This window comes from Podarcis melisellensis (genome assembly GCF_964234715.1).
Source record: "Podarcis melisellensis genome assembly, chromosome: 2".
In the NCBI taxonomy this organism is placed as follows: domain Eukaryota; kingdom Metazoa; phylum Chordata; class Lepidosauria; order Squamata; family Lacertidae; genus Podarcis; species Podarcis melisellensis.
This window is the reverse complement of record NC_138529.1, coordinates 114804593-114823754: the sequence shown is the minus strand read 5'-3', so window position 1 is coordinate 114823754 and position 19162 is coordinate 114804593. Positions and strand designations below refer to the sequence as shown.

Below are 19162 nucleotides of genomic sequence, written 5' to 3'. Positions count from 1 at the left end.
CCGCTGTTAAAACATTTCAAGACGAGGGGTGACAATATAGGATAGATCCACTCACAAAAACATCTGGCACATTATTACAGAAATGTGTTCTACAAAGCCATAACGAAGCCTACTTTTTTTAAAAAAAAAAAGATTAAAGCATGTCTGCATGCACTTTATTAAAGGGTTTTAATTAATACTGTTTGGCTGCAATCCTCTACCCACTTCCTTGAGAGTAAGCCCCATTGTGCCCAGCGGTACTCACTTCTCAGTAGACATGTCTAGGACAGCAGTTTCAATGTGTATATTATTTCCTTTATCAAGGATCAGGAACCCACCAGATATTGATAGACATCTACAGTTCCCATCATCTCTGGTTAATGGATGAGACAGATGGGAGTTGGAGGCCAACCAATATCTGAAGAGCTATAGGTTTCCAATCCCTGCACCATATAAACCACCAGCAGAACTCCATTAGGACTCAAAGGTGGGAGGCAAATTATATTACTTGATTTTATCTTTAACCAAGGAAATATATGCATACACGTTTATACGCCTGTGTACATGGAGCACTAATAATTATTATTATTATTATTATTTTATTATTTGTACATCGCCCATCTGACTGGGTTGCCCCATCCACTCTGGGCAGTTTCCAACAGAATATAAAAACACAGTAAAACCTCAAACAGTAAATGCATCCCCTATATAAGGCTGCCTTCAGGTGCCTTCTGAATGTCATATAGCTGTGTATTTCATTGACATCTGATGGGAGGGCGTTCCACAGTCACTACAAAAAAGGCCCTTTGCCTGGTTCCCTGTAACTTTACTTCTCACAGAGAGGGAACCACCAGAAGACCCTCCATGCTGGACCTCAGTTTACAGGCTGGATGATGGGGATGGAATATTCCTTCAGGTATACAGGGCAGAAGCTGCTTAGGACTTTGAAGGTCAACACCAACACTTTAAATTGTGCTCAGAAACTTACTGGGAGCTTAGATCCTTTGGGACCAGTGCTATATGGCCCCGGTGGCTGCTCCCAGTCACCAGTCTAGCTGCCACATTCTGGATTACTTGTAGTTTCTGAGTCACTTTCAAAGGTAGCCCCACGTACAGCACATTACAGTAGTCCAAGCAGAAGATAATTGAAGCACATACCACTTTGGCAAGACAGTTGGCGGGCAGGTAGGGTCTCAGTCAGGGTACCAGATTGAGCTGGTAGACAGCTGCCCTGAACACAGAATTAACCTGTGCCTCCATGAGCAGCTGTGAGACCAAATGACCCCCAGGCTGCGCACCTGGTACTTTAGGGGCAGAGTTACCCCATTCAGGACCAGGGAGTCTGTCACATCTGCCTGCTCCCTGGCCCCCAGAAACAGTACTTCTATCTCGTTGGGATTCAGCCTCAACCCATCAACCACCATCCCTCCTCCAGACACTCACGCAGGACATTCACCACCCTCACTGGTTCCGATTTCACACTTCCTAACGGCCTTCTTGAGTCTAAGCATCTCCTACAGTATAATTTCTCTAATATGCAGTAAAAGATCATGCACATTTCAACAGAGTATCTTCTCCCAATAGGAAGATTCCTCCAAGGCTGTCTCTGTGTGGATTCTTCTGTGCTTAATAAGAACAAGGAGATCAGTGAAACTTTCCCCACATTCTGGGCACTCCTGCGGTTTCTCCCCTGCATGCATTCCCATATGTTCGACTAGATTATTTTTGTGAGGGAAACTTTTCCCACAGTCTGGGCATTTGTGGAGCTTCTCTGACGTGTGGCTTCTCACATGTACCACAAGGTTTCTCTTGCGAGTGAAACTCTGCCCACATTCCAAGCATTTATACGGTTTCTCTCCTGAGTGGATTTGCTGGTGCTGAACGAGGTGATAACTTATCCCAAAACTTTTCCCACAGTCTGAGCAGTTATATGGTTTTTCTTCTTGGTGGCTGGCAGCGTGTTTGACAAGGTTCCTTTTGTGAGTAAAGCACTGTCTGCAGTCTGGGCACTGATAGGGTTTCTCCCCTGTGTGGATTTGCTGGTGTCTAATCAGGCAAGAGCTCAGACTAAAACATTTCCCACAAACGGTGCATTTGTACGGCTTCTCCCCCGTGTGAGTCCTCTTGTGGGCAACCAGACCTCCCCTCTGGGCGAAGCTTTTCCCACAATCGGAGCACTTGTACGGCTTCTCCCCCGTGTGCATTCTCCGATGTTTGGTAAGTTCAGAGTTTGTGTTGAAGGTTTTACCGCAGTCTGTACATTTAAATCTCTTTTCTCCAGTGTGAGTTCTCCTATGCACAATGAGGTTCTGTTTGTAATTGTAACTCCTGCCGCAGTGCAAGCATTCGTATGGCTTTTCCTGAATGTGCAGTTCTGTCCCAGAATGGATTACCAGGTGTTTGAGCAGGCCGTCTTTCCGACTAAAGCTTTTATCGCAATCTGAGCACTTGTACGGTTTCTCTCCTGTGTGAGTTCTCTGATGTCTAAGGAGATCAGAGTTCATAATGAAGGATTTCCCACAAATGGAGCATTCATACGGTTTCTTCCCAGAATGGAAGTGCATGTGGGCAAGGAGGCTCCCTTTCCGGCTGAAGCTTTTACCGCAGTCTGAGCAATCATAGGGCGTCTCCCCGGTGTGAAGCCTCTGATGCTCTATGAGCTTAGATTTTGCACGGAAAGATTTCTCACAGTCCAAGCATTTATACAGCTTCTCTTCCATGTGGGTCCTCTGATGAAGAATAAGGTTCCCTTTCTGGGCAAAGCTTTGCCGACAGTCTGGACATTTGTAGGGCTTCTCCCCAGTGTGGATTCTCAGGTGTGCCACGAGGTGGGCTTCCTGACTAAAGGTTTTGCCACAGTCCCAGCAGTCATATGGTTTGTTTCCTGGGTGAGTTCTCTGATGTCTGAACATTTCAGAGTGTGTCCTGAAGAATTTCCCACACTCTGGGCATTTGAATGGCTTTTCCCCTGTGTGTATTCTGTGATGTCTAATAAGGTCTGCATTCACACTGAAGGACTTCTCGCAATCCAAGCATTTGTATGGTTTCTCCCCAGTATGGCTTCTCTCATGAACCACAAGGTTCCCCTTCTGAGCAAAGCTTTTCCCACAGTCCAAACACTTAAAAGGTTTCTCCCCAGTATGGATTCTCACATGCGTCACTAGCTTAAATTTCTTATCAAAAGTCTTGCCACAGTCTGGGCATTTATGTGGTTTCCCTCCTGTGTGGGTTCTGTGATGTTTACGAAAGTCAGAGTTCAGAGCGAAGGATCTCCCACAGTCTAAACATTTATATGGTTCCTCCCCTGTCTGAGCTTGGGGATGTCCTAGTTCAGTGTTGTTGGGGCAGGATTTATTGCATTCTGAGCACATAAACATTTTGTCTTCTGTGTGGATTCTCTCATTAGTAGAGAGGTCTCCGTTCTGAGAGAAGCTCTTCCCACAGATGGTGCATCTAAGTGGGTTTCCCCCTGTGTGCATCTTCATATGCGCAAGCAACTGGCTTTTTGTTTCACAGCTCTTCCCACAGTCCGAGCATTGAAATGTTTTGTCTCCTGTGTGGGTTCCACAATGCTTGATAAAGCCAGCATCCATACCAAAGGAGTCCCCAAAGTCCAAAGATGTGTATATTTCCTTGCTTGCAGTATGATCCCATTGATTTTCAGAGGTCATACGAGAGGAGTTTCCGCCGTCTGAGCATCCATACAATTTCACTGCCGTAAGGTTCCTCCCACAAGTAATAAAGTTTGCATTCTTCTCTTCTTCTAAAATTACTAGTTCCTTGTCTTTTTCCATCTCTCCCTGGGCCGAGATTTCGCTTTGGTCCTTGAAGTTTTCCTCACCCAGGGTGTACTCATCCACTCCCAACCCCATGGGCTTCCTCTGTTGGCTTGACAATCCATGTTGCTGTTCAGAGGCTTCTGCCTTGGCATGGCACTGAGACATGTTCTCGTCCAGTGGTTTCACCAATATCTCAATCTGTTTCTGTTGTTCAGACATTTCTACCTTGAGATTATTCTCCATTATCTGGTGGAAGGAAGAGAGAAGACAGTGTGAATCATGCCTGAAACATGGTGGTTGATGATAATGTTAACCAAGCTACAAAAGAAAGCATGTAATGAATCAAATACGGACGCGGGTGGCGCTGTGGGTTAAAGCCTCAGCGCCTAGGACTTGCCGATCAAAAGGTCATCCCTGCCGCGGGGTGCGCTCCCGCTGCTCGGTCCCAGCGCCTGCCAACCTAGCAGTTCGAAAGCACCTCCGGGTGCAAGTAGATAAATAGGGACCGCTTACCAGCGGGAAGGTAAACGGTGTTTCCGTGTGCGGCTCTGGCTCGCCAGAGCAGCGATGTCACGCTGGCCACGTGACCCGGAAGTGTCTCCGGACAGCGCTGGCCCCTGGCCTCTTAAGTGAGATGGGCGCACAACCCCAGAGTCTGTCAAGACTGGCCCGTACGGGCAGGGGTACCTTTACCTTTACCTTTACCTTTAATGAATCAAATATGAGACTCTGTCCCTTGCTCACTTAACTTGTCCGCCAACCATCCTCACCAAAGCCACTCTCTCCTTTCACTCCTCACCAAAGCAACAAATTAATACAATGCAATATAAATAGTATATTATATTGTACAAAAAATAGAAGGTAAGCACAAGATTCACAATCATAATAAAAAAGAAAGGAAATCCTATCATTATAGCTCTTTGGTTACTACGATGCACAATCCTGATTATAAGGTTAGTAATTAGACTCCTATTTTGCTCTTCTCTCTCAGCTGTGCCAAGGGAGCTAGATATGGGAGCCCTGAAGCTGGATTTTATAAGTTCCAAGTTTTAAAAGCTGCCAAATATGGGGAGATTACTGCACATTCGTCTGATTTGTGTGTGAAATAAAAACATTCGGTAAAAATCACTTATTTAGCTCTCTCTAATCTCCTCTTGTTTAATGGGATTCACATCTGAAGGATGTGGCACATACTCCCAAGTTAGTCTGTACATAATGCAGTCATAGCCAGGCTTATGTCAAAACATGCTGGGAAGAGAAATTCTTCATATTTAATCCTATATATCAGTGATATATAATGTCAAGCCATTAAAATCGGTGCCCTAAATAAATCAATTGTTTTCAACTCTAACTAACGTTACCTATCACCCATGTATAAATATTCTGGATTACGATGTTTTGATGCTGTTTTTCAATGCTGTGTAAAACAAAAACAAATGCCCTTAAATAGTTCAAACCCACAATTGTTCAACAGGGGGGAGCCTCCTTTCTCTGACTTCCTACCCCACCCCCCACCCCCAAAAGCCAAAGACACTTCACCTGCCGAAATTCCTTCTTCTGTACAACTATTAAAGATGCCAGAACCCTGTTCTCCTTAGCATTTGGCCACCCTGATTGTAATAAAGGGTGCCAATAATCTGCACCGATCTCATTCACTAGAGAGCTCAGTTGGTTACAGCGTGGTGCTGATGACACGGAAGTTGCAGGCTCGATCCCCACAAGGGACAGCTGTATATTCCTGCATTGCAGGGGGCTGGACTAGATGATCCTCAAGGGTCCCTTCCAACTCTACGAATTCTATGGTTCTATCTGTGTTTACTTGGAAGTCAAGCCCCCACCGAGTTGTGGGATTGATCCTGAATAAATACGCGAGACTGCAAGATTATACACCTTCACATGGAAATGCACCCTACTTAATAAAGTGGGCTTACTTCTCAGTAAAATGCACAGGGGATTGTTCCCTCCCACCGAAAACAACAGGCATACTTGCTTTGAAATGAAGCCCGCTGGGTTGAAGTGGGATTACTCTTCGGTAAAATGCGCAGGGACTTGCTCTGCCTGACACCCCACCCCGCAAGCGGCATTATCCAGCCGTGTACATAAAGGCGACGCTGCTCTGCTACGGGAGAGCCGCAGGGACCTTTGGGCTCCTGCGACTTACCTCTCCCGCAGCCACGGGGTGGAAAAGGGACGGGCGCAGACAAAAGGTGCTTCCCCTTTAAACAGCAGAGGAGGACGAGAAAGAGACCAGGCCGCTCTAGGAACAGATGATCGGTCGATTTAACTCGTAGGAGGCGGGTTCAGTTCAGTTCTGCGTGCGGCTCCTTGGCTGCCTGTGAGCTGAGCTGAATTTTAAAGCTGGGGTTTCTCGTTTGCTCGTCTGTTCATTATTCTGTGACTGTAGCTGCCCTTTAATTTTTGTATGGCTTCTAAGCTGGGTCACAGATGCGTGCATTATTATTTTAAAAAGTAAATAAAAACAGAGAGTCATAGAACTGTAGAGTCGAGGGTCATCTAGTCCTACCCCCTGAAATGCTGGAGTCTCAACTCCAAGCATCCATGGCAGATGGCCAGCCAAAAAAAACCTCTTCCCAGCAGAACTAGAAGAAAAGCCTCCTTGAGATTTCCCACCATTCCCTGTTTATTTACAAGCCAGATGGACAATAAAGACTTGTTTGTTTCAAGCTGCGTTTCCTAATAACTGCCGTCTTGAGGGGCTGGGAGCTGGGGGCACTGTCCTACAGTGGTTCCGCTCCTTCCTCCTGGGCCGTGTTCAGAAAGTGGTGGTGGGGGATGAGTGTTCAGACCCCTGGGCTCCCACTTGTGGGGTGCCTCAGGGTTCTGTCCTCTCCCCCATGCTTTTCAACATCTACATGCAGCCACTGGGAGAGATCATCAGGAGGTTTGGGCTGGGTGTTCATCAGTATGCAGATGATACCCAGCTCTACCTCTCTTTTAAATCAGAACCAGTGAGGGCAGTGAAGGTCCTGTGTGAGTGTCTGGAGGCGGTTGGAGGATGGATGGCGGCTAACAGATTGAGGTTGAATCCTGACAAGACAGAAGTACTGTTTCTGGGGGACAGGAGGCGGGCAGGTGTGGAGGATTCCCTGGTTCTGAATGGGGTAACTGTGCCCCTGAAGGACCAGGTGCGCAGCCTGGGAGTCATTTTGGACTCACAGCTGTCCATGGAGGCACAGGTCAAATCTGTGTCCAGGGCAGCTGTTTACCAGCTCCATCTGGTACGTAGGCTGAGACCCTATCTGCCTGCGGACTGTCTCGCCAGAGTGGTGCATGCTCTGGTTATCTCCCGCTTGGACTACTGCAATGCACTCTACGTGGGGCTACCTTTGAAGGTGACTCGGAAACTACAACTAATCCAGAATGCGGCAGCTAGACTGGTGACTGGGAGCGGCCGCCGAGACCATATAACACTGGTCTTGAAAGACCTACATTGGCTCCCAGTATGTTTCCGAGCACAATTCAAAGTGTTGGTGCTGACCTTTAAAGCCCTAAACGGCCTCGGTCCAGTATACCTGAAGGAGCGTCTCCACCCCCATCATTCTGCCCGGACGCTGAGGTCCAGCACCGAGGGCCTTCTGGCGGTTCCCTCATTGCGAGAAGCAAAGCTACAGGGAACCAGGCAGAGGGCCTTCTCGGTAGTGGCGCCCACCCTGTGGAACGCCCTTCCAGCAGATGTCAAAGCAATAAACAACTACCTGACATTCAGAAGACATCTTAAGGCAGCCCTGTTCAGGGAAGTTTTTAACGTGTGATTTTACTGTATTTTTGGTTTTTATGGAAGCCGCCGAGAGTGGCTGGGGAGGCCCAGCCAGATGGGCGGGGTATAAATAATAAATTATTATTATTATTATTATTATTATTATTATTATTAGCAATTAAGAGAATTGCAGCTTATATTTAATAAATAAATAAATGTATTTCTAAATACAACTAGCCTTAGTGTCTATTCTACCTTTTTCTGTGTTTATGGTTTGCCCCTTCGCCCTGGAATCAGTTCACACAAAGGGTGAGCTATAAATATTTTTAATAATAAACAAATCACTACTGAGGTGCCCTCACAATTGTGAAGACCGAATGTTGGGTGGTTTCTTTCATTTGAAGGATTTTTATCCAGACTCTCAACCGTTACCATGACATTTGAAAGGGACTACAGGACTCAGACATAACCTGGTTGAGTTGGTATCAAGCAGGTTTCTTTATTAGACAGGAGGATATTAAGCAGCAAGCTCTGCACGATCTCACACCACTTGAGCTGTTGTTTCTTATCTCTGAGGGCAAGTAGGGGGGGCTTGGTGTCTTGTATTTATATTTTACTTCTTTGGGTTGACATGGGCTCTGCAGAGGGCCTGAAATGAATGTGGAAGTTAGATCGGAATATTTTGATTGAAGAAAAATTGCTGGAATCCTACATGGTTAAAGTTGCAATTTAAATCAGTATCATCTACTATGAGAGAACAAGCATTAAAAATAGCATAAAGATTATATAAGACCCTTATAAGAATGTTTCAAATGAAGATATTTGAGACAATGTTAGAGATGTAAGGAATCAGGTTCATTCCAATTTCTGTGGTGGATAGTGGAAAAGTGTCCCAGTTTTGGACTCTGGTCTTTGCAGGAATTACTAAAATGACTGGACAGCAATTACTGAAACCTCCAGAATTAGCCTTGCAAAACCTTTTTGGAAACAATAGGTTGTCATTTCAAACCTCTAATTTGTTATCTTCTTGCAGCTAGTTGTTGGTCAATATTGGAAGGACCTCTGAGGCTGTCTGGGGCAAGCCACTGTCCACCTACCCTACAGCTGATGTCATACAGGTAAGGGTGGGGCTTGACCCAAACCTGCCTGGTGAAGCTCCCAAAGCACCTGAGGACCAGCTGGTGGAGCCTTTGAAGTGTTGTGCAGAGCAGAAACCCAGCACTATGCAGGATGGCTTTCCCCTCTTATCAGCTGATACAAAGGGAGAAGGATGTTGCTCAATGCTGGGCTTGGTTGCATGAGAGAGCTTTCTGCAGGGAGAATCTATATACACTGGTAGAATACCTAATATTTGATTTGCAGTGTCTCATTCACATGGTTGCCTTCGGATGTTGCAGTCAACAAGTGACTCCATGTGCCCATGTGAATATATGAGCATACAAGCAAATTTTTATTGTGTTAGTATTTGGAAGATCTGGCGGGCTTCATTAGGCATTAATTACCGTATTTTTTGCTCTATAACACGCACCCGACCATAACACGCACATAGTTTTTAGAGGAGGAAAACAAGACCAAAAATATTCTAAACGAAACAGTGGATGTATGATTTTTGTGGTTCATGCTGTGGCCACAGACATGTGATCTGACGGTGAGTTTGGGCTAGCCCAATGCAAAAATCCTGAGGATCCATGTGGATCCATGCTTTGTAACCACGTTTTTGCATCACTGCGGCCCCAGGCAACAGTGGGTGCATGATTTTTTTGGTGCAAGCTGTAGCCATGGACATGCTATGTGATCTGATGGTGAATTTGGGGTGACCCAGTGCAAAAATCCTGAGGATCCATGTGGATCCGTGCTTTGTAACCAGGCTCTATGTCCCTCTCTTCTCCCCACTCAGCGGCTCTTCTCCCGCTTTGCTGTTTCAAAGTGAGCAAAGCGAGCCATGGAGGAGGGAAGGAAGGGGAACCATGGATCCTCTGCTCACGACTGCAGCAGATCCCCCTGCCATCTGTAAGCATTCGCTCCATAACACGCACAGACATTTCCCCTTACTTTCTAGGAGGAAAAAAGTGAGTGTTATGGAGCAAAAAATACGGTACTTTCTGCTACACTGTAGTCTATGTAGTCTATAGAGTCACATTTCCTGCTCTGACCTCACTCTTGCGCTACAGCTACTAGCTGCAGTTGGACAAACATTTACCAGTATGTGCTTTCTGAAATTGGCTGGAGCATCTGGGGAAATTGACTGTTTGTAAAATTGACTGGGCCATTTTGGCCAAACAATTTAACATCCTTTGCATCCTGTGGGAGGTGCAGAGAGCGGCTGCATTTAGGATGAGAGCAAACAGCAGTTGGGGATGGGCTAAAACATTTAACCTGTTCATTGTTTCAGGGCTGGAACACAAATAAGTTTCTGCAGCAAGGCTCCATCCTCTAATCTGCATAGTTATGGCACTGCTGGTGAAATAGGGATAATACCATGGCAGCAATAAGGCAGCAGAAGTTGCAGCAAAGAATCAAAAGAACTCATGAATCACCCATTAAATATTCACATGAATTTATTATAATTCATATATCACTACCAATGGAAAAAAGGATACTGAGTCAGACCAGGCATCCATTTAGCTCAGTATTGTCAACACTGACTGATTCAGACATATTCCCAACCCTGCCTAGAGATGCCAGGGTGTCATGAACCATTTGGATACAGAGGAATGGTGGAAAGAACCAGCTGGGGACCCTCCAAGGAAAAAAAGCTCAGAGGGAATAGTGATGGGACAACAATGTGTGGTAAGAGAGAGAAGATTGGGTAGGTGTTGGGAGCCAAAGGGGTAACAGGGCTTAGTGAGCTGGCGGAGTTTGTGGCAGAGAGAAGTCCAGAATCAGAAGCAGAAGTTGAAGCAAGAGAGGAGGCAGACCAAGAGGCAGAGTTGAGTCAGGCTGGGGAAGAGTCAGGGGTGCCTCTGTTAGGATGTGTCTGTTATGTACTGAAGTTCTCACCCTGGACCAGCAGGGGGACACTGTAAATAGTTATGCAAATGAAGGATCGAAAGTGACGTTCAGTGATTGGATAGTTTTAGAAAGTTGTTACAGTAACGTGGTACTGGAGCTCTATATAAGCAGGCTGACTGAACCCTTCAGTTCAGTTCTGTTCCAGCTTACAAATAAAGAGCTGCTTTGGAAGAATCGCTGTGTCGTCTGATATGTTCACCCACAACTTAACAGCGTCCAAGGGAACGGGGGCAATTGGCAGGCCCCCAGCTGGCTCCAGCCCACTGGCCGGCAGCCGGGTGAACTCCGGTCCTTGGAACAGCATGTAACTGCGACTCAAGCTTCAGAAACCCTCAGAAGCTGAGCACGCAAGCCAGCAGAGATAAGAACTCTTCGCAACAGAAGGGCAGATTAGAGGCTGTGTAAAGCATATTTACAGGCATTTTATTCAGCATCAAGACAAAGGAAAAACATGTCTGCTCCCCTTCGTGTCCAAGCAAACAGCTTAAGCAAAACCTATACACAAAATGGAAGTTCCCAGCAAGCTGTGCTGGAGTGTAAACAGGCATGTGACACACAACAGCCTGTTCTTCTTAGGGTGGAACGGAATATCTTAACAGTCTCACCCTCCTGCTGTGACCATCTGTCCTGCCCTGCCCCCCTTGTCTCCCAGAACCAGAAGAGGCATGAAAAGGTTGGTAACGTACAGACTCAGTCTCCAATTGCTTGGATAAAAACCCTGGAGAGGAGGGAACTTAGGCAGCTGTCGGGGACTGGGCAGAGGAGGAGTGGTGGAGACCGCGTCCCCATCCTGACCCTTCCACGGAGGAGGAAGAGGAAGACAGTACAGATTTACAACAAGGGTTTGAGGAAGGTAGCAGCTCAGAGGCAGATGAGGGGGAAAGCGGGGAAATCATGGGATAGCTGGAACAACACCCAGCTGACATGTTGTCATTAGAAAGCATTCCAGACTCTTCATCTCCCAGAACCCGGCGAGCCTTGAAAGTAGGAGAGCAAAGAGCTCAAAGGCAGAGGGTACTTAGTGGCACCCGTAGAGGAAACAATGAGAATGACAAATGAGAACGTGGGAGAGACTTGGGGGGGGGGGCAGATTTGCTCAGGACAACGCCATTATCACAGAGGCTGGGTTCTATAGCCTCTCTCTGTAAGGATTGAAATAAAAAAGGACGTTAAGAAACTTTCCCTTGTCTTTATACTTTCCTGGGCAACAGGCCAGGAGCTGCTGACAGCATCCTTACAGCAGCTGTGGGGAGGTGGGGACCTTCAATCTCAGCAAGTACTTCATGGAGGCTAGACCAACCAGAGATGAATTCATGTGCCCACTGGGCCTGACACTCCTGTGCAGATCATGTTTTTGCTAATAAAGAGTTAACTCCAACTTGCACAGTGTGATTTACTGCTGGCTCAAATAATAACAACAACAACAACAACAACAACAACAACAACAACAACAACAATAATAATAATAAATTTTATTTATATCCCGCCCTCCCCAGCCGAAGCCGGGCTCAGGGCGGCTAACAACAATAAAACAGTACAAAAGTACAGCACAAACAACACTCTAAAATCATTAATTATAAAATTAATTAAATTCAAGCCACTGGCCACCATTGGGCCAGAGCTCCGCGAAGATTGCCGAAGGAGGGAGTGAGGCTGTGCCCTGGCCAAAGGCCTGGCGGAACAACTCTGTCTTGCAGGCCCTGCGGAAAGATGTCAAGTCCCGCAGGGCCCTAGTCTCTTGTGACAGAGTGTTCCACCAGGTTGGAGCCGCAGCCGAAAAAGCCCTGGCTCTAGTTGAGGCCAGCCTAACTTCTCTGTGGCCTGGGACCTTCAAGATGTTTTTATTTGAAGACCATAAGTTTCTCTGTGGGGCATACCAGGAGAGGCACAGGGACTGAACCTGGAACCTTCTGTGTGCAAAAGAGATGCTCTGCCAGTGAGTTGTGCCCCTTCTATGCAAAGCACTTTACAGAGCAATGTAAGCAGGGTATATGCATATGTGTCATGGGCAGGGCAGGGGGGGAAAGGAAAGATATGTGCCCCGAGGAGCTTACAAACTAAACATTGAGAATGTAGGACAGAAGAGAAGAAAGGGGATCAGGAAAGCAGGAAAAGTGTAGCAAGGGATACATGAAGGAAAGTTGCTGCACTTTCATGTCAGCGGCAAATGAAAAACACACTAGTATCACATCAAAGGGAGAATAATTTCTCTCCATCTACTTTCTTCACATCATGCACAAGTTTATAAACCTTTACCATATTCCCCACTTACTGGACTCCCCCCACCCACCGTGCCCTAAACTGCCACCTTGCCAAAGGCTATGGGGGAAAAGCAGTCTATAAATGTAAGAAGATGAATAAATAAAGAAGAATGAAAAGGCCTCAGTAAAAGGCAATTTCCCATGCTCAAAGTTCATTTCACTGACTTTAAACATTAGCCCAGGGCCAGGCCACAGCAATTTCCATCAATACTTTAGAATAATTTTCGAGTTTACTTAATACACAATGTGGATAACACTTTTTTTTTTTTAAAAAAAGGATCCAAGTGCATCCCAAAGGATGAATATTGCTCAAAGAGCCAAACAAAAAACCTTAAAATTATTAAAATATTTCCATGCACCACAGAATTAAAGGCTTGTCCCAGCCCACCTTTGTCTATCTGACCAATTTATTCAGAGCATAAGAAGTGTCATCTGAGTAAATGCCTTTCTGGTCCAGTCCTTTGACCAGAGTGTGATGTTGCCATACAGGTTGAACATTCCCATTCTGACCCCCCTCAGGCCCACTTTCAAGGCCTGCTGCGAATGGGATTCCTTAATGGATTCTCAACTGTTTAGTAGGCTCAAAGCCCGCCTTACGTATTTTTAATTTGTGTCCCTTCCATGTGGATTCTTTGATGTTTAAAAAGGGTCGATCTGAGGCTGAATTCTTTCCCACAACCTGGGCATTTATATGGTTTCTCTCCTGTGTGATTTCTCTGGTGTCTCACAAGGTGGTGGTTGTAAATAAAGCCTTTCCCACACAGTGAACACCAATATGGTTTCTCTCCAGTGTGGATTCTCTCGTGTGCTTTAAGTTGTGAAGGTCTGTTGAAGCTTTTCCCACACTCTAAGCATTTATACGGTTCCTCCCCTTTGTGGGTTCTCTCATGATTATGAAGACTTGACGTCTGATTGAAGCTCTTCCCACACTCGGAGCATTTATATGGCTTCTCACCGGTGTGGATTCTCAAGTGGACGACAAGATTCGATTTCAGGCAGAAGCTTTTCCCACAGTCCGAGCATTTAAAGGGCTTCTCTCCAGTGTGGATTCTCTGGTGTCTGCCGAGGCTCGCTTTCTCACCAAAACCTTTCCCACAATCAGAGCATTTATATGGTTTCTCTTCCACATGCATCCCCTCATCTGCAAGGTGGGTTTGGTGGTGCTTAATAAAGTAAGATATTTGCCTGAAGCTTTTCCCACAGTTTGGGCATTTATATGGCTTCTCTCCCGTGTGGGTTCTCTCGTGTTCTTTAAGGTTCCCAGCCTGGCTGAACCTTTTCCCGCAATCTGAGCATTTATAAGGTTTCTCTCCTGTGTGGGTCCTCTGATGGGCAATGAGATTGGAGCTTGTGCTGAAGGATCTCTCACAGCCCAAGCATTTGTACGGCTTCTCTCCCGTATGGAACCTGTGGTGGGTTGTGAGCTCAGATATTTTTCTGAAGCTCCTCCCACAGTCTAGGCAGGCATATGGTCTTTCTCCTGTGTGAGTCTTCTCGTGCTCTTTCAGGGACCCTAAACGGCTGAAGCATTTCCCGCAATCAGGGCATTTGTAGGGTTTCTCCCCGGTGTGGATTCTCACATGCAAAACAAGACTGCCTTTGTGGCTGAAGCTTTTCCCACAATCGGAGCATGCATATGGCTTTTCTCCTGTGTGGATCCTCGCGTGAGCAATAAGGTTTCCTTTCTGATCAAAACTTTTGCCGCAATCCAAGCACTTGTATGGTTTCTCTCCTGTGTGGATTCTGTGATGTCTCACAAGTTTGAAGTGTGCGTTGAAGGATTTCCCACAGTATAAGCACTGGTATATCTTCTCTTCTAGGGTTCTGCCTGAGCTGTTCCCCAATTCAGTCAGTGTCTCTTGCCCCTGACCTTCACGGCTTCCTTCGCGGTCTCCGATTTCACTTTGCGAAGATTTACCTCTGATCTTCTCCAAGCAGTTTTCCTGTTGCCTCCACGGTCCTTGGGGACTTTCAACAGCTTCTGGAGGTTCAGAAACATTTCCTTCAGGGATTCTCTCGGGTGCACAGAGTTCCCCTTGTTCAGAGGCTTGCCATGGATGATCTATACTCTCAATTGCGCTCCCCTCACCTGAAGGGAGAAGAAAGAGACTACTAAGTGAACACACTTTGTATACAGTCTAGCCACTGGTCTAGGTTAGATTACTCCAATGTGTTCTATGTGCTTTTAAAGACAGTTTGTGAATTATTTGTGGTCGCAGCCAGTACAGTCATACCTCGGGTTACAGGCGCTTCAGTTTGCGTTTTTTCGGGTTATGGACCTGCCGAAACGGATTACTTCCAGGTTTCTGTGCATGCACAGACATGCCGCTGCAGGTTGCGAACACTGTGGGTTGCAAACGTGCACCCCGCATGGATCACGTTCGCAACTTGAGCATCCACTGTATGCTAGCTGGTGATCAGCAGAAGGAATGGAATGTGACCTTGTAATATCCAGACAAGCACTGCAAAGACTGAACAATGGAAGATAGTAATGAACTCTCCCAGCACACTGGGTCTGAAACAACAATGCATATGAAGGTCTACACAAGTGAAATGGATTTTATAATTATACAATGTAACAGAGGCACTTTTTTTTAAGGGGGGGATGTCATCAGCTGCAAGAATGAACTAACAACAAGTGAAGTGAAGGATCAGTTGGACACTAAATAAAAGATGATGTGGATACAGGAGGAAATGATTGACATATGTTTGCAACAGGAGCAGGAAACCTGATATTTTAAGAAATTGTATTAAATTAAAGCAATTTGGTTTGATTTGTAATAATTTGGAAACCGGATAAAAAAATAAAAAATAATTTGAAAAATAAAGACAGTTTGGAAACTACAGCTAGTGCTGCCAGATCAATGACAGGGACCTGAAGGACTGAACGTATTGCACAGATTCTGGCCCGACTGGCTTTCCCATAGTTTCTGGGTTCAATTCAAAGTGCTGGTTTTGAACTATAAAGCCATAAACCCCTCCCAATATGAACCAGCCTGTATCAGAGACCCTTCTCTGTGAGCTCTAGCCATGGAGCTACCAATTGCCACCATGAGACCATCAGAGGGCCAGGAAGCAGCAGGTTTGAAGAGCCTGTGTGGTGTTGGTGTTAGTGGTTATAGTGTTGGACTAGGACCTTGGAGACCAGGGTTTAAATCCTTACTTCGCCATGTAGCTCACTGGGTGAACCTGGCTCAGACTCTGCCTCTCTCAGCCTAAGCTCTACCTCACGGGGTTGTCATGGGGATTAACTGAAGAAAGGGAGAACCACCTTAAGCTTGGAGGGAAAGGTGGGATATGCAATGCCTGGTTCATGTCTGTTAAGAACCCGCTCTGAACAGCATATTTTCTTTCTACGCTATTATAATCGCTATTTGCAATGGGTTTCAATGCTGTTAGGTTTCTGGCTGAAAAGCAGGATAAAATTGCAATTAAATATAGATAAATAAGTTGTTTCCCTAGCTATGCAGCTGTTTTGCCACTAGGGGGCATATAGATTTAAACATACAAACCCTGAAGAATTGAAGGGATTTCCTGAGAAAGGGAGCTGTTCTTTCAAGACCAGCTACAGGCTTAAGTTTCAACAGATGTCAGGCAGGGACTTAGCCTGTGCACCACCACCCAGCTCTAGCTCAGAGAGGAGATATGCACCAGCCAGATTATCCTCTGTACACCAATAGTCCAGAGATGTTCAGGTGTTTCCTGATGGCCCCTAGAAAAGCTCCCAAATCAGCACTCAGACAAAGCAAGAAGACTCTGCTACCTATGGACTTAAAGCTGTCTACACACCATGCATTTAATGCGCGTTACTGCCCCCTGGGAGATGTAGTTTGTTATGGGTGCTGGAAATTGTAGCCCTGAGAGGGGTAGACTAAGGTTCCCAGGATTCTTTGCTGGGAGCCTATCTGCTTTAAACTCATGGTGTATATGCAGCCCAACTTTCGCTCTCTTCGTTGCCTAGTTCATTGGTTCATGAGTGTCCTAACTCAGTTATTGCTGATTTATCTGCTGCTGCTACAATTAGTAATGATTATTATTATTTTTTTAATAAATTTTTTTATGGATTTTCCAAACACATAATAAAAGACATACACATTACAAAACAAAAACATACCCAACATTAAACATATACCGACTTCCCCATACCTCCCTTTCGCTGCATCCTTTTTCCAAAGTTCTTTAGCAACCCTTTAATCAGTTTATCTACTGTTTCCCTTTCATTGAATTTCCTTAAACTTAATAATTACCGCTGTATTTCTCTACTTCTTACCCCTTGACATCTCAACACTCCTCTATTTTACAACAGTTTTTAAGATATAATTTAAACTTCTTCCAGTCCTCTTCCACTGTCTCTTTCCCCTGGTCTTGGATTCTGCTGGTCATTTCTGCTAGTCCCATGAAGTCTGTCACCTTTGTCTGCCATTCTTCCAGAGTAGGTAGTTCTTGCATCTTCCAATACTTTGCCAGAAGAATTCTTGCTGCTGTGGTAGCGTACATAAAAAAAGTCCTATCCTTCTTTGGCACCAGTTGGCCAACCATGCCCAGGAGAAAAGCCTCAGGTTTCTTAGGAAAAGTCCATTTAAGGACCTTCTTAATTTCATTATAGATCATTTCCCAGAAGGCTTTAATCTTTGGGCAGGTCCACCAAAGGTGGTAGAAGGTACCTTCCGTCTCATTACATTTCCAACATTTATTATTGGGCAAATGGTAAATTTTTGCAAGCTTGACTGGGGTCATGTACCACCTGTAAATCATTTTCATTATGTTCTCTTTTAGGGCATTACATGCTGTGAATTTAACACCAGTGGTCCATAACTGTTCCCAGTCAGCAAACATAATGTCATGACCGATATCCTGTGCCCATTTAATCATAGCTGATTTCACCGTTTCATCTTGTGTATTCCATTTCAACAGCAAGTTATACATTCTAGACAAATTCTTAGTATTGGGTTCTAACAGTTCTGTTTCTAACTTTGACCTCTCCTTCTGAAATCCTATTTTCCTGTCCTGCTTAAATGTCTCATTTATCTGACGGTAATGTAGCCAATCTCGAACTTTGAACTTTAGTTTCTCATAACTCTGAAGTTTAAGCTTCTCACCATCTTGTTCTAGGATTTCACAATATTTTGGCCAATTAGTATCCATATTAAGTTTTTTCACCGCCTTAGCTTCCATTGGTGACAACCACCTGGGAGTTTTACTTTCCAGCAAATCTTTATATCGAATCCAAACATTGTATAGTGCTTTCCTAACAATATGGTTTTTAAAACTTTTATACACCTTTACCTTGTCATACCATAAATATGCATGCCAACTGAAGTTATTGTCATATCCTTCCAAATCCAAAATGTCTGTATCTTCAAGAAGCAGCCAATGTTTCAACCAGCAAAAAGCTGCTGATTCATAATAGAGTCTTAAGTCCGGCAGGGCAAAGCCCCCTCTATCTTTTGCATCAGTTAAAATCTTAAATTTTATTCTGGGCTTTTTGCCCTGCCAGACAAATTTGGATATGTCTTTCTGCCACTTCTTGAAGCAGTCCATCTTGTCTAAGATCTGTAACGTCTGAAACAAAAATAACATTCTCGGCAATACATTCATCTTAATAACAGCAATTCGGCCTAACAAGGAAAGTCTCAATCTTGACCATATTTCTAAATCTTTCTTTACTTCTGTCCAACACTTTTCATAATTGTCTTTAAATAAATTCACATTCTTAGATGTTAAGTTCACCCCCAGATATTTCACTTTTTTTGTTATTTCCAACCCTGTTTCACTCTGAAATCTCTCTCTTTCTTCCATTGTTAAGTTTTTTTCCAGCACTTTCGTTTTCTGTTTATTCAGTTTAAATCCTGCTACTTGACCAAATGTCTCAATTAGTTCTAATACTCTTTTGGTACTAGTATCTGGCTGTTGCAAAGTTAACACTAGGTCATCTGCAAATGCCCTTAACTTGTAATTTTTGACTCCGACCTGAATACCTTTAACCAACTGGTCCCTTCTGATCATGTTTAACAAAACCTCCAGGACTGATATAAAAAGCAAAGGGGATATTGGGCATCCCTGTCGTGTCCCTTTTTCTATTGGTATTTCTTCCGTAACCACATTGTTTACTATTAACTTAGCTTTTTGTTTAGAATATATTGCACCTATACCGTTTTCAAAACCTTGGCCTACCCCCATCCCTTGGAGATTCTTCTTCATAAAACTCCAGCAAATGTTGTCAAAGGCTTTCTCCGCGTCCACAAAAATCAAAACAGCTTTCCTATTAATGTCCACCTCTAATAACTCCAAAATGTCTATAATGTTCCTCACATTTTCTGACATCTGTCTCCCAGGAAGAAAGCCTGTCTGGTCCTTGTGAATCTCCCCTAACAGCACTCTTTTAAATCTTTTTGCCAGAATGTCTGCAAAAA

At 44.8% G+C, this 19162-nt stretch overlaps 2 protein-coding genes across 4 annotated transcripts in view; both read right to left on the bottom strand.

Moving 5' to 3' along the window:
• Nucleotides 1-133: 133 nt before the first annotated feature.
• LOC309364431 (uncharacterized protein) lies at nucleotides 134-5820 on the bottom strand. Its single transcript, XM_081901696.1, has 2 exons — nucleotides 5737-5820; nucleotides 134-4004 (listed from the first exon to the last, which is right to left on the bottom strand). Exons 1-2 carry the CDS (start codon nucleotides 5740-5742, stop codon nucleotides 1539-1541), a joined length of 2472 nt encoding a protein of 823 aa, XP_081757822.1. The 5' UTR covers nucleotides 5743-5820; the 3' UTR covers nucleotides 134-1538.
• A 7202-nt stretch (nucleotides 5821-13022) lies between these two features.
• LOC309364737 (uncharacterized protein) overlaps nucleotides 13023-19162 on the bottom strand; it is a 36506-nt gene continuing 30366 nt past the window's right edge. For all 3 annotated transcript variants that reach the window (XM_081902555.1, XM_081902556.1, XM_081902554.1), the window contains one exon: nucleotides 13023-14838. In XM_081902555.1, the coding sequence (XP_081758681.1) occupies nucleotides 13343-14838 (1496 nt within the window). In that variant the 3' untranslated portion in view covers nucleotides 13023-13342. The remainder of the gene's footprint in view (nucleotides 14839-19162) is intronic.